The sequence below is a fragment of the Peromyscus leucopus genome, chromosome 13 (genome assembly GCF_004664715.2).
Source record: "Peromyscus leucopus breed LL Stock chromosome 13, UCI_PerLeu_2.1, whole genome shotgun sequence".
Classification (NCBI taxonomy): Eukaryota; Metazoa; Chordata; class Mammalia; order Rodentia; family Cricetidae; genus Peromyscus; species Peromyscus leucopus.
Window position 1 is genome coordinate 65,922,035 of NC_051074.1, and position 15,317 is coordinate 65,937,351.

Below are 15,317 nucleotides of genomic sequence, written 5' to 3' on the forward strand. Positions count from 1 at the left end.
AATACACACAATGTATCAAGAGCAGTGTTTATAACATGCCTTAAAGTTCTAAAGTGCCCTACATATTACCACAATGATTTTCCTCTTAGATAAAGAGGTATAAAAACATCAGACTGTTGAGATTTTACTTGTTGTCCTAGGAAACAATATAGCCAATTTCTGAGATGTACTTAATCTGAAAGCTTGGACTCGTGTGTGTGTGTGTGTGTGTGTGTGTGTGTGTGTGTGTGTATGTGTGTGTGTGTGTGTGTGTGTGTGTGTGTGTGTTTGTGTGTGTTCATTTTTACCTACCAGTTTCTCCAGCTGTTTTATTCTTCCCATGGGGCTTATATAGAACATAAGAACATCCTTTTACATGGAAGTGGTCATTAATTTGTCTAAACCATCTGAAAATAAGAAAATGATTTACTCATAGCAATAGTTTCATAACAAGGAAGGGCACTGTTCTAATTGTACAGAAACCCAAGCACAGCCCACACATGGCATATCTAAGGGAGCCTGGGACCCAGTACTAAAGTATCTTTTACTGTCCACACACACTACAGCATTATCAGTTCATAAAATTAGAAATAAGTTGTTGTCCCTAAGGGGCAGCTCCGTACCTCATGAGTGTTGTATTTCCAGTGAAAGGGCCAAACCTAATATCTTCAAATGGGGGTTGGAAGCCCAAAATATGTAATGCATCTTCTTGGGTAATAGGTGGGAGACTACAAAAGAAATATTTCCTTTCATTTCATTGTTCCAGTCATACGCAAATACAATCTGCCTCAGTGTTAATATACAGGTTTAGCTAGCAAAAAGTTTTAGCAATATTTTTCATTTTTTATTTTACTGAAAATACATGCAAATATTTTAAGATGAAAGGCTTATAGCAATATGTACATTTTTCTCAGTTTTTGAAAAATCTGCTCTGAGTCTTCCATTATAAAAAAAAAACCAAAAACTTAAAATTATTATTTTTTTCTTCTTGAGGCAGGGTCTATGTAGCCCTAGCTATCCTGAAACTCACTGTGTAGACCATCCCAGACTCAAACTCACAGAGATTTGCCTGCCTCTGCCTCCCAAGTGCTGGGATTAAAGGCATGTGCTACCACACTAGGTTTCCTTCAAACTACTTTCAAAGATGGAATTTGGTGATAGCAATAACCTGGCATACTTACTTTCCAGCTCCCATTGTGCTATATAAGAAATTCCAACAAGAAATTAATGAGGAGATACCACATGAAGTCTTGTATTGTGGCCGGCTTATGCAGTACCTAAGAAATTAAACAGTTTCTTCACTTGAATGAATACAAAACATGCAAAACAGAAGTATACATCTTATGAGTGATTTAAAATGTGATCATTTTAATTTAATGGCAATTTAAGGCAAATTTTAATGCAGTGTAAAATCATTATTTGTTTAAAATATTTCCTACTTATTAAACACAAAGAATACATGACAGTAAAAATCATCTATTTTATCAAGAAGAACTACATTATGGCTAGCAACCTACTAAAGCACATTTTATTCAAACCAAGAAAGGAATTATTGTTATATAAATTCTGATACCAACTACTCAAATTTCTATGTGAATGCCCAGCTGGCATGGGTACAGGATCATTTGTAACTTCTGAAATACTGGAGAAAGAAAGCAAATCACTGTTCCATTGTGTCAAGAGGTTCACAGATTCTTCTACTCAGACCAAAGAACATTCCTTTATCACCCACTATGTCCACATGAACCCAAGGGCAGGGAGCCCCAGAGCAGAACTGTCACAGGATTTAAAAGGAAAACACAAAATCCCCCAGACAGAGACAGAGACAAAAGGATAAAGATAGAGACTCTAAATTGAGACTAATGGACCATGACAAGCAAGCACATATATGGGTAACTTTTAGAACATTCTAGAAAATGTTAATTTAGTCTGGAATTTATACGCAAAAGAAATATTGCTAATTTTATTAGGTGTGGCAGTAATTACTCCAAGCTAAAAAGCCATTTTTAGAAATGCATACTTAAATAATTGGATGTAAAATAAGGCATCAGTCACTTCCTTGAAAATTCTTCAACAAAGAACAACCAGGCAAACAACTATATCAAAATTTAAGTATCATCCAAAGTAGCTTACCATTAGGAGGATTCACAAAATGAGACTGATGGCCAGGTGAGTCTAGAAAATACTGGCCCAGCTCCATTAGTCTACTTCTAAAATCTGAGATATACTTAAAGTATTTAGATACAATCTTAGAACTAAAGGCATTCATAATGAATGCAATTTATTAACTTATACCTGGCAAAATTAATGTCAAATTATATATTTTTAAGAATAGAAATAAAAACTGGCATGGCCACATACCATCGTCTGAGATCTAACACTTTTCGCTGTTTAACATCTTCAAGAGGAGAATGCTGGGGACACTCCCTCTGATGCCGCCCTTTTTTATCTGAAGTTTTTTTCTTAGAAATTTGTTTCTTTGTATTGCCTACAGTACAAAGGAATATAACAGGAAAATTCTCAGATGAATTAAACCACCACACCAGAAGGTACAACAGAATTAGAGAGAAACTGCTATGCATTCTGAAAATGGTATTTGCAAACATCTTGAAGTAATTCCTGTGCTTTCTAGAATAGTCCTCTTCACTAGAAAGAAAGCAAGAAGCAAATTAAAAATAATTTGAACCACCAGGAATGGTATTTCCTATCAAGATTGTATCCGAGTCCAGAGCTAGTGTCTTAGAGATGGTAATAACCAGGCCAAAAGTCTTTAGTCATATCTACAAGTTACTAACAGGAAAGAATTAAACTAGACCACTTTCCTGAAAATGAATTCTTTCTATAAAACAAGAAAACGCACATTAACATAATTCTATTAAGATACTGGATCTGGTGTGATGACATTCTGTCCAATGTGTTACATTATTAAAATGCACTAGTAACCAGAATGCAAAACATGGTGTCCTGTCTGTCTGTCTGTCTGTCTGTCTGTCTGTCTCTCTCTCTCTCTCTCTCTCTCTCTCACACACACACACACACACACACACACACACACACAATCTTCCCAAAGACATGAATGACTGCCTACTGGGGAGGGAGAGATATGGAAAATGGACAAAAGAGACAAAAGTGAGAAAGAGAGTTTACCTTGTTTAATTTTGACACATTTATTTATTTCTGAACCATGTTGATATTTTATCCACTCGAAACAGTATATATATTAAAATATTAATCATAACCAAGACTGATTTTGTTAAAATGTTAACATTCCTTTCAGCTATACTCAGATGCATTAATATCTTCCTGACATCACCTATTTTAAATAAAATAAATCTCATATGAAAATTAATTGAGGCCAATATTTTATTTTTGTGTTATCAAACAGATTATGTAGACATAATACATGTTTACAGACTCACAGCAGGAGATCTATTTCAGTACCATACACAATAACCATGTAGCTCCTATAACCAGCTGGGACTCAAGAAATACTGCCACACAGGGATATCTGTAAACCATTATACAATGAACACTCTATCAAAACACAATTTCCCCTCCTGTTTAATTATTCTTTCTGTGTCTTCACAGACACAGAATATACAAAATGTTTCCGAGCTTAACAACCACTTGCAAATGTGAACTAAATCTCACTGGGCCAGATTCTCTCATTGGTTAAAATGAATCTCAGAGAGAAGACAGAAAAGTGACTTTCCTTGGGACTCCCTCCTCTGCCTCTTGATGACTTAATTCCCTTGGTAATTTTGGCAGGCACTCAAACTTGTGAGGCTAATGAAACACCAAGTCTGTGACTCAATGAGTAAAGACTGCCCTGTCATTCTTTCCTCACTGGGTTCTGTGAGTCTGTCCCTGTGCTGCTTTTGGTGTGTGTGTGTGTGTGTGTGTGTGTGTGTGTGTGTGTGTGTGTGTGGTGAATCTTCAACGGGTAAATGAGCATACACATTGCAAGTAAGAGATCTCCATACCGCCACAAGAAGATTTGGTTCTAGAGCCAATGTTTCACTGAACTTGCAGAAAGAAAGCAATGTCAAAGTAGTAGCTAAAGCATAACATACAAAATGACCTTGATTCACTGCTCTGTACCATAATCCTATCCTTTCTTCCCAACCCTACACCCATATAGCCCTCTCCCACTACAATTAACTACCCTGGAATTTAGAGAAAAGTATGAAGAAAGAAAATAAATGAAAATCCAGAGCAGTGTGTAACTACACCCACCTGTAATCCCAGTACTCAAAAATATTGAAGCAGGAAGATTAAGAATTATAGGTCAGAGCCTGGAGAGCTGGTTCAGCAGTTAAGAGCACTGGCTGCTCTTGAAGAGGACCTCGGTTCAGTCCCATGTGGTGGCTAACAACCATCTATAACTCTAATTCCAGGATTCATCATGCTCTTCTGGCCTCTGAAAGTATCAGGCACACGCATAGGGCACAGACATCATGCAGGCAAAACACCCATATACATCAAGTAAAAATAAAATAAATAAACTTAAATGAAAAGAATTACAGGCCAGTGGCGTAGAGAGCCAGACCACTCTCTCTCCAGGAAATGGAGAAGGGATGGGGACAGCAAAGGAAGGAAGATCCACCATTGTTTTTCCTTACAGAAGCACAAGACAGAGCTCTGGGCAATCATCACCAAATGAGGCTGAAAGGAAGCTGAAAACAGGAAAGTTATCAAAGAAATAGAGGCCCAAATTCTGTGTATAAATGTAGACCAAACCTTGTCCTAAGACCTGGACCACCACATGCACAGAGTAAACCCCAAGCAAGACAGTCAGGGATAATGGCCCAGTCCAAGAACAGAACTGTGCTGTGGGATGGTCTGTATGTCAAATTGCTCTGATTGGTCAATAAATAAAACACTGATTGGCCAGTGGCCAGGCAGGAAGTAGGTGGGACAAGGAGAGAGGAGAATTCTGGGAAGCGGAAGGCTGAGGCAGAGAGACACTGCCAGCCGCCGCCATGACCAGCAGCATGTGAAGACGCTGGTAAGCCACCAGCCACGTGGCAAGGTATAGATTTATGAAAATGGATTAATTTAAGCTATAAGAACAGTTAGCAAGAAGCCTGTCACGGCCATACAGTTTGTAAGCAATATAAGTCTCTGTGTTTACTTGGTTGGGTCTGAGCGGCTGTGGGACTGGCGGGTGACAAAGATTTGTCCTGACTGTGAGCAAGGCAGGAAAACTAGCTACAGAACTGTCTTTAAAAGACAGAGCTGGCAATTTCAGTTCAATCAGAAAGAGACAAAGAGACAGAGAGAGGCAGAAAGACAGAGAGTGACACAGAGAGAGATAAAAAAAAAACAGACAGTGACATACACACACAGATGGGAAGGGAGGGAAGAAAGGAGGGAGAAGGGAGAGAGGAGAGAGAGGTTGCTAGATTTGCTTGCTTGCTTGATGGGTAATATACCAGAGTTGATACAACAGGACATCCAGGACACAATCCAAAATGATATAGTGTGTGAGAAAACTAAGAAACGATTCGCTCTTAAGGAAAAGTTAAGTCGAACTTTGACCTAACCCAGATTTTGAAATCTGCAAAGAATTTGAAGTATGAACTGTACTAGATAATATAGATAAAATGCTCTAGTAATAAATGAAGATACCAAGGCCCTGCAAGTAAGAAACAGAAGCTGTAAATCAATGTAACTTCTAAATCTAAAAGTAAAGAATGGAAGAGGATGTACCAACAAACATCAATCAAAAGAAAGCTGGGACAATCAGGTCAATATCAAAGCAGTTTTCATAAAAGACAGTCCTGAAACACATGCCATATTATTAAAAGGAACATTTTTCTGGAAGGTCATGCCATGTGTCCCTGATTAGCCTGGAACTCACTATGTATCCCAAGCTATCTTCAAACTCACGATCCTTCTGCTTCAGCCTCCAGAATGTTGGAATTACAAACAAGTGCCACCATGCCTGGCTAAAGAGGGTCAATTCTTGAAAAAAGCATAAAGATTACACATATGAGTTTTCCTAGTAACAGAACTTCAAATCACACTTTAAAAATCTCAACAGTGGAGAGTAGAGGACACCAAGAAGCTGTCTTTACCTAGGCAATAACTGCAATGACAGGTGCTATTCTGGAACTCTGGAGACTTCTGGAAATGTGGCACATTTTAAGGAAAAGCCAGAAAAGAAACCACACTTAAATAATACACAGCAAGGCAACTAATACTCATTCCCCAGTCCAGTGACCAGCAACTGTAAGTGTTGCTGGGTCACCTAGGGGTTCAGGTTGGGCAAAAGGGACCAGGAGTGAAGAATGAGTCATCACTAAAGGCCCTGCAAATTCTAGAGGGAAAGTACACTCTCAGGCTCCCAAATGGGACAACAAAATTATCAATAAGGCAATTCCATAATTACAGTTAGAAAGTTTTATATCCCACTACAAACTCACAGAAAACAGGAGAAAGCACTCCCCAGCTTGTTTCAAGGGACCTGCATAACACTAATTATAAACCCTAAATCAAAATATTACAAAAAAAAAGATATATTGTACATAAATACAGACGCCAACAAAGCATGTAAGTCCCCTGAGGATTACAGATTTACACAACAATCTCTGGAACAACTGATTTCAAAATGCACAAACAGAAGTAGAGGTTTTATAAAAACCATCAGAGTGACTAGAAACAAAATAAAAATCCTAGTTCCATATAGCTATGCAACTTTGGGCAGATTTATCCCATCTAAGCCTCAATTTCTTCACCTATACAATTCGAATAGCAGAACCTAGTTCATTTAATCTTGGCATTCCTGTTAACTCAAGGAAAGTGAAAAAGCATTAATATCTGAAGAGCACTCCAGTGCAAGGGTGTACACGGCACCCTGAGTGATGCCATCCTCCTACACTGTTCATACACAGCCTATTCTGCGTAGATAGAGGACTTTCTGGGTGCTCAAATTTTACTGTTGTCATTTTTTATATAATTTTTTATTTTTTTTATGTGCATTGGTGTTTTGTCCCATCCATGTCTCTGTGAGGGTATCAGATCCCCTGGAATTGTAGTTACAGATAGTTGTGAGCTGCCATGTGGGTGCTGGGAGTTGAACCCAGGACCTCCGGAAAAGCAGCCAGTGCTCTTAATCTCTGAACCATCTCTTTAGCCCCTACTGTTGTCATTCTTTAAAGAAGATCCTAAAAGATGATGTTTGCTTTTATTCCTGGTGCTTTAGAATTTCTGTTCATATTTCAGTAATAGTAATGAATATGTATTTCCATATCTTATATAACCATTCTTATTTATACCTCTATCTGTATTACATACAATATATAATAGTATAAAATACTAATATTTAATAGTATAATATAGAAATATACACTAAATCTTAGATACAGAATGTTTGATTATATATTTAATTCTTATGTAATCCTGCTAAAATTTTGGTATGACAAAGAATTCTATATTTATAGGTTCACTGTTATCTAAAATTTAAAAGCCATTTGAATGCTTTATGGCCCTGTTCATATTATCAACCAATTTAAGACAAGTACTTCTTAAGTTTGGCTTCATAAAAATACATCAATACCAGGTCTGACTGAAGAAAGAACTTCCCTACCATCAGGAAGTTTTAGAGCTATCACTGAAAGGGAGGGAAGGAGATGTCAAACAGAATCTCCTTTTAACATTTGGAACAAGTAGTGAATGGAAAGAAATGTGAACAAGTCCTTAGAAACATACATACAGACATGTGAGAAATAAAATGGACTTTAAAATATGGTAGCTACAAAAAAAATTTCAAGACTTTGATAAAAACATATGTTCTTTTTACATTGAAAAATTTTCAAAACAGAAGTGTCTTAATATGTTAGAAAATATGAGCATGTTCCTGCAAAGCTACAAAATAACAGTATTAATCTAGCTGTGTCATTTGCCTTTTCTGAGCTATTATGTACTTATCTTTAATACTTACATTTTATAATGCTCCAAAAATGCACACATAATGTTGGAAGTTTCCATGGGCAACACATTCAGGGACTAACTATGCCCAGGGTTACTCAAAAAAAAGAAAAAAAAAACTGCAATGACAGACAGGATGGTTAGCGATGCTACTTGTTCAGCAACAAAAAAATATTTCACTGCAAGATTTAGAAATACTTGGCATTGTTTTCACTTGTGAACTTCATAGCTCTTTCTTACCTGATTTGTGTTTCAAATTTGTGGTCACCCCATCAAATTCAGATTTATCAATTTCCCATGCAAGAGGTAGCTTGCCCAGGCTGGTGGATAAGTTTTCCAAGCTATTTTCTTCATTATAGATTATTTCTGATGTACTAGTTGGGATACCAATGTATCTTGAACTATTTTCAGCAGAAATCGAGGTATTATCAGGGAGGCAAGAAGAGCGGGCTGGGTTGGGAGTTTTGTAGATTGAGGTTGCCTGGTTGAGGAAGGCATAATCTGAACATATGGCATAAATTTTTTCCCTAGTATGAGTCACTGGACAACTTGAAGGATAATGACCATCTCCTCTGGGGCCCACGGCTGCTCCTGAGGCACTTGAGCAAAAAGATTGTACAGCACCTTGGAGATCCTCTTCTGGGGACTTGTTCTCAGATTTGTGCTCACCATGTCCAGAATCAGTGGATCTTCCAGCTTCTGCAACGTTAGGCATTGAAAGCAACAGCAGATGTCTCTGTTCCTAGGAAGAAGTCGCAACCCTCTCACTTTTGAAAAACTTTTTCTGAAAACTTTGGCAAATTTTCACAGCATTCTATAAAAGCTTCAGAATTGACAGATGGGATCCTAAGAAAAGACAGAAGGGAAAGATTGTTTGGCTATCCAGCAGGCATGATGAATGGCAATAAACTTTATAATGAGTATGTTTCATATACCTGCACTCAATGCAAATTGATTTTATGACCATACAGCTCGAGTTATGATGACTAACCATCTATCTTATATTAATGATTAGCTTAGGGGATGGGGAATACAGCTTAGTTGGTTAAGTGCTTGCCATGCAAAAATGAGGACCTGAGTTGGATTTTCAGCACCCACATTAAAAAATAAATAAATAAAAAGCTGGCTGACCCATAATGCCAGCTCTGGGTAAGAAGAGGCAGGAGTATCCCCAGGGTTTGCTGGCCAACAGTCTAACCAAATCAGTGAGGCTCTGGTACAGTGAGGGACCTTGTTTTAAAAAATAAGATAGAGTAATGTGGAACACAGTCAATGTTGACCTCTGACCTCCACACACATGTACACACATGCATGTGCACCTGCACACACACACACACACACACATACACACACACACACACACACATACACACACACACACACACACACACACACACACACACACACACACACACGAGCTTAAAGCAAAATATGAGAATGAAATACAAATAACCCAGTTACAAGGGGAAAGTCACATCTGTAAAGACATTACAGAAATGAACAATGAGTTCATGAAAAGAAGCTCATTATCATTAGTTGCTATGGAAACACAAATCAAAACCACAATGGTTTACCAACTCATACCCACCAAAATGGCTATAATAAAAAGACACAGGCAACAGTGAATGTTGGGAAGTGTGTGGAAAATCAGATCCCTCATATGCCACTATTAGAGATATAAAATGGTCTGATGAGCTTACCTAATAGTTATTCATACATTTCAACACTTACTGTGTAGTCTGAAAATTTCCCTCTCGATACAGATGGTAAACATTAAACCATGCCCCTGAATAGCAGCATTACTCATAATGACAAAAAGTGAAAACAACCCAAAGCCTCGTAACTGACTAATGGGTGAAGGTGGCACATCCATCTGGTGAAACACTACTTTGCAATAAAAAGAACTACTGGTCCTGATACAAGATAAATGGACTTTGGAAACATTATGCTAATGAAAAAGCCAGTCACAAAAGAACTGATCCCTCAAGAGTTAAATTTACACAAAACCTCCAGGAGCAGCAAGTCTACAAAGCAGAGTGTACCTTAGCAGTTGCCTTGGGATGGAAGGTTCAGCATGATAAGCCTTTTCTTTGAAATAATGAAGATATCCATAACTAACACAAGAACATAGTAAAGGTCTAACTTGGAGAATATTCTAAAATGCCACTGAAGTGTACATTGTAGTTAGTGGATTGTATGGCATATGAATTAAATCTAAGTAATACTGTCTAAAGTAGTACACTGACCAGATGATAAAAAAAATGTATATAGGGATAAAACATACATGATGATAATGATCATGTTCAACAAATAAAATTTACAATTTAAAGTTACTCTCACTAACTTCTGATCATTCCCAAGGAAAACTGGGCTTCAAGTCTAATCTGATTCCTCTGAGGAAGAAAATAGTAAAGTTCAAATAGCCATTGAGGGCATTCAAAGAAGCTACAGCCTTACAAAGGAACAAGCCCCTAGTGAGGCACAGCATCATAGGAAATCAAAGGTAGGTGCCTTGTGGAGCAAGACAGGCTTTTCCAGGCTCCAGTGACCAAGCAGTGCATGAAAGATTAAATCCATCCATAGGGGTCATTGTGACTTTTTACTACTGAAATATCTTCTCATTTGCTTATGGTAAACACTAGAAATGAAAATAACCACAGATTATGATTTGCTCAATAGCCATCACACAAGTATTAAATGGTACAAGCCTGGCTGAGTCTCTAAGAAACAGATATGATGAAGAACAGAGGACCCTCCAGCATCTCCTGAATGAAAGGGGTAAAGGTCACGAACACCATTAATGGAATTTAAGGAAATACACTCCTAGGAAGGAGACTCTGTCTGTGCCAAGTAAGCTTCCCCTTCTATAAGACATGACTTCGCTTCACAACTTCAAGCAGGCTTTTTTCTCATTTGCAGTTAACAGTGGCTCACAGGACAGAGGTACATTATCACCAAAGTGGTACCTGCCATGGTTTCACTGAGAACACTTTTTAGTAAAGAAGTCTTAATGTGTCTACAGATAGTGTCTGAGCTTTCTCCTTTTTCTTCATTTTGTGGTGTGATGGCGATAGTGCAACAAGATGCAAAGGGAAGCATGATGCATGAGGTTTGCAGACCATGCTGGTTTTCTCTGATGATTGGATTTCTACAAGTCCTGATTTCCAACTTCCTAGCTGTGATTCTCATTGTTGGTTGTTTTCTTTACTTTTTTGCTTTTAGCTCTTTTGGGGGCCCACCACCCAGCTCCCAAATAAATCACACACAGAGGCTTATTCTTAATTATAAATGTCCAGCCTTAGCTTGGCTTGTTTCTTAACCAGCTTTTCTTAACTTTAAATTATCCCATCTACCTTTTGTCTCTGGGGCTTTCCCTTTTCTTACTTCTGTAAATCTTACGTTCACTGTTACTCCATGGCTGGCTGTGTAGCTGTGTGGCTGTGTGGCTGTGTGGATAGCCCCTAGCATCCTCCTCTCCTTGTTCTCTTGCTCCTTCTTCCTTTCCTCCCAGATTTCTCCTTCTATTTATTCTCTCTTCCTGCCAGCCCCACCTATCCTTTCTCCTACCTCACTATTGACCATTCAGCTCTTTATTAGACCCACAGGTGTTTTAGACAAGCAAAGTAATACAGCTTCATAGAATTAAACAATTGCAACATAAAAGAAGGCAACAAATCTTTGCATCATTGAACAAATGTTCCACAGCATAAACAAATGTAACACATCTTAAAATAATATTCTATACCACCTCATGTCCTTCTTTAAAAGCTGTGTGGTGGAGGGGCACAAATGTGTCTGTGGTTGGGTGAGGAAGAATAACAGACAACAGATGGTCAGCTGGGGCAGTGGACAGAGGTTACTGAGTCAGTGCATCACACACCCCCAGGCAATGCCCTTTGTAGATCAAAAACTGACACTTAACTCTACCCTGCCATCACTACCTTCCTCTAGGCAAATAAAATTTTGACTATGGGAACAGCAATATATATCACAGTTTGGTGATTTTATGCTCATCTGGAACCTACAGAACGGAAAAAAAAAAAAGTGTGGGCAAAATTGAATGTGGTAGCCCATTTCTATAATCCCAGGACTCAAGAGGCAGAAACAAGAGGCTGCTTCAAGATTGAGTCTAGACTAAATTGCATAGCTAGTTCTAAGCCAGCCACACTGGGCAGGACCCTAGCTCAAATAACCAAAACTAAATAAACAAAATAGGAAGGGAAACAGCCTCACTTAAGAATGAAAGATATGACTGAACTTGCTAGACCATGAAGGTGATTAAGAACACAGCACTCGATTAATAAAACATGTGGCCATCTGTCTTTGGTTTGTTTGCTTTAAGCAATAGTCACTGAACAAGAACAATCTCTTTGGTCTCATTCTATCTTAAAAAATAAATAAATAAATGCAATCTACCTGAAGATATATTTTACATAGATTGTCCCTGAAAATGAAAAGTATTAATATTTCTTCCTTTGAACAACTGTTTTATGTGAATATCCCTGAAAATATGTATATTTATAGGTTTGGTGACACAAGTAAAATATATTGCAGAAAAAGTTATGAAGTATCAGAAGGTATTTCACAGAAAATGATAACAAAATGACCCAGAACCCATGCTAGTGTTTTTATTTCCACACCATGACTGATCCACATCTGTGCCCCTCCGCAGTTAAACTCAGAAGGGCTTCTGCTTTGGTATCCTCAGGACTTTACTAAGAGCCTGCTTTATTAAAATGAAGAGAGCACAATTGCTGGAAACAAAACAATTACAGACATAGATCATTCTAATAAGCTGCAATCATAGTCTCAGGAAAAATTGGGGTATGAAGGGCTGATTGTCCACCACTTAGCCTGCAGATGTCGAGATTTGTATCTCCTTCCATCTCTATGTTTATAACTCCATGCCACCCACCCTTTGAGCTATCCTTTCTACCCTAACCCCTACATAGAGAGCAGATAATATAATCGGCTACACATATGTCTCATAGAACTTCCCTACCTAAAGCCTTCAGCTCTTGGAGCAAAAAGCTAACTCCTTAACTGGTCTGAAATCTATCTCTTTAGAGCCACCTTACCCCACATACCCTCCTCTGTCCTTCCACAGTACTTTTTGGTTTTCTGAAATCTGTCTTCTAGCCCCCACCCTCTTACTATTCATTCTCATCCACCTTCTAAAGGTATACTCAAATGCCACTTGGATGTTCTAACCAAGCCAGGTTTCCTGTTCATACAGTGGAACCTTTCTTTCCAGAACATGATTTTACTTGTGTGTGTGTGTGTGTGTGTGTGTGTGTGTGTGTGTGTGTTTGTTTGTGTGTGTGTACAAACGGCTGTCTCCTGAAAGTCTAGTTGTCCTGACAATTGTATCCCAGGGCCTAGCCTTTGTAGAAGCTTAGTCCAACAAATACTTTTTAGGTGCCTACATTGCACCAGACATTATTGTAATTGTTTCCCCCTCATTTTGATTAACATATTAAGACTTGGTAATGAGAACGATTGCAGGAATACAGTTCAATTCCTCAATTTATTCACAGTATCCCCCAAGCAGTAGCAACCCCAAACTTTCAGGACAGCACTAGAGAAATGATTTGCGAAAGTCATTGAAATGGACAGTTCTATCAAATAAACATACCTATTGCAAAGCCAATATTCATCCCCTGAGTTATATTCAAGTTATGTGCTTTTCGTGTCGACATGCCTAAGTATCACGTTCAGTAGAGAACTAGACATCTTATAAAATCTCAATAAAGCTGTCCACATGTCACAAATAGTATAATCAATATTCTGTATAGAAAACAACTGAGACGCAGAACAGAACAGTTTTGCTGAGGACTGTTGAGAACGCAAAGACACCAGCTTGGTCCACCTTCTCCATCATCATCCTGCGCACAATTTCCTGTCTCCTCGACCATCAGACCAGAATCCGCTCCGGATGGCCTACCTGCGGGTACCAGATTCCTGCAGCGAACGGTGCCCCCTTGGAACCCAGGTTCTGGGAAGCCAGGAGACTTCACACCGCCCCCCTTTGAGGCTCCGAGGAAACCTGAAGGTGACAGCAGTGCTGGCGGAGCAGACCCGGGAGCACCAGGGCGTAAGGAGTGCAAGTGCAGCAGCGGGGCTGTGCCGGGTTCCTACTCCCCGCTCACAGTGGCCAACCGAGAGCCCAGTGTCCCCAGTCCCCCTGGCCGAGGCTAGCTAAAGCCTACTAGGCTCCTCCCGGCCTGCTCCCTCACACCCAGCCGGAAGACAAGGTTCACCAGGAGGGGGAGCGCGCGCAGGCCTGTAGGGTGCCGCTTCCAACCTGCAGCGGACTGGAGGGGCGGGTAGCAAGCGGGCAGTGACAACCCTGGAGCTGGTAGGGGAGGCCGCGATGGGTAAGCTGATATCACCAATAATTACAATGGCGGAAAAATAAATAAATAATCCCCAAGTCTTGGCTCGCAACCAGGCCGGCTTTAGCTCACGATCAACCGGGGGGCGGGGGGGGTGTTCTGAGTTTTCCACGCCCCTTGCCCGGTGGAGTAAAGGACCCAGCCTGAGACTTCTCTTGCTCTCTGGACCAGATGCAGGTGTGCATAGAGGATGCCCACTGCAGACCTGGTGCCCGAGACCCGTTAGCTCAGCGTGGAAACCCGCTCCTGGAGAGGGTAAACCAGTACCCACGGATGCACTACCCACGGGTGCACCCCGAAGCCGAGCTTTGTTTCGGTGATTTCTATCCCCTGAACCTCTCCCTCCCAAGAGACCCAGCTCAACCCTGATCCTTCCAGGAAGGGCCGGCATCGAGGCAATGGCGGCGCTGCGCAGAGGCGGAGCGCATGGCTGACCAGTCCCTGGGCCCGGCCCACCACTGGGGAATACCTCTGTTTTCGTTGGGTCGCGGAACTCCGGTGCTGGAAGGCAAAAACAGATCTGCATCCTCGAGCCTCCTACCCTAGGCCCGGAGTCTTTCGTGCCATTCCAGCGCACAGGGACAGCGCCAGGACCTTGGAGCCGGGTGGTTGAATATCATTGACAACACCTGCCTTCCTTTCATCGTTTAATATATAACTGCCATTTGTAGGTGCGGTGGATACCGTGGACAAAATTTTTGTTGGGAAATCTTAGCTGTAACTCCATACATGCCAGTCCCCTGTTGCGCAACTGTAGTATTTAATGTTTCCCCGAAAGATGGGATCCAAAATTTTAAAGGGGGCGGGGGAGGGGTACCCTGGCAGGATTTCCGCTAGTCTTATGGTGGACTACATATCCCAGGGAGCCGAGGGCCTGGGACGCGTGTCCACTTTGACCCATTCATCCACTAGCAGAAGACCTTACTAAGCCGGACCACCGCGCAGTCCAATCCTTCGCCTCCCACCTTGGCTGGAACCTGCGACGGATTCGTTCCCAAAATAATGATGCTT

The 15,317-nt window shown here is 40.2% G+C and overlaps 1 protein-coding gene across 3 annotated transcripts in view; it reads right to left on the reverse strand.

Annotated features, from left to right (window-relative positions):
• The window catches only part of Bivm (basic, immunoglobulin-like variable motif containing), a 25,109-nt gene extending 10,246 nt beyond the window's left edge, over positions 1 to 14,863 (reverse strand). The window contains exons 1-6 of one of the 3 annotated variants that reach the window (XM_028887195.2): positions 14,776 to 14,863; positions 8,152 to 8,757; positions 2,341 to 2,467; positions 1,161 to 1,256; positions 603 to 707; positions 292 to 386 (exon numbers count right to left, since the gene is read on the reverse strand). In XM_028887195.2, coding sequence (XP_028743028.1) covers positions 292 to 386; positions 603 to 707; positions 1,161 to 1,256; positions 2,341 to 2,467; positions 8,152 to 8,626 — 898 coding nt within the window. In that variant the 5' untranslated portion in view covers positions 8,627 to 8,757; positions 14,776 to 14,863. Of the gene's footprint in view, positions 1 to 291; positions 387 to 602; positions 708 to 1,160; positions 1,257 to 2,340; positions 2,468 to 8,151; positions 8,758 to 13,855; positions 13,958 to 14,775 lie in introns of those variants that run through there. The other 2 variants (XM_028887204.2, XM_037210446.1) reach the window with 2 other exon arrangements.
• Between the last annotated feature and the right edge of the window lie 454 nt (positions 14,864 to 15,317).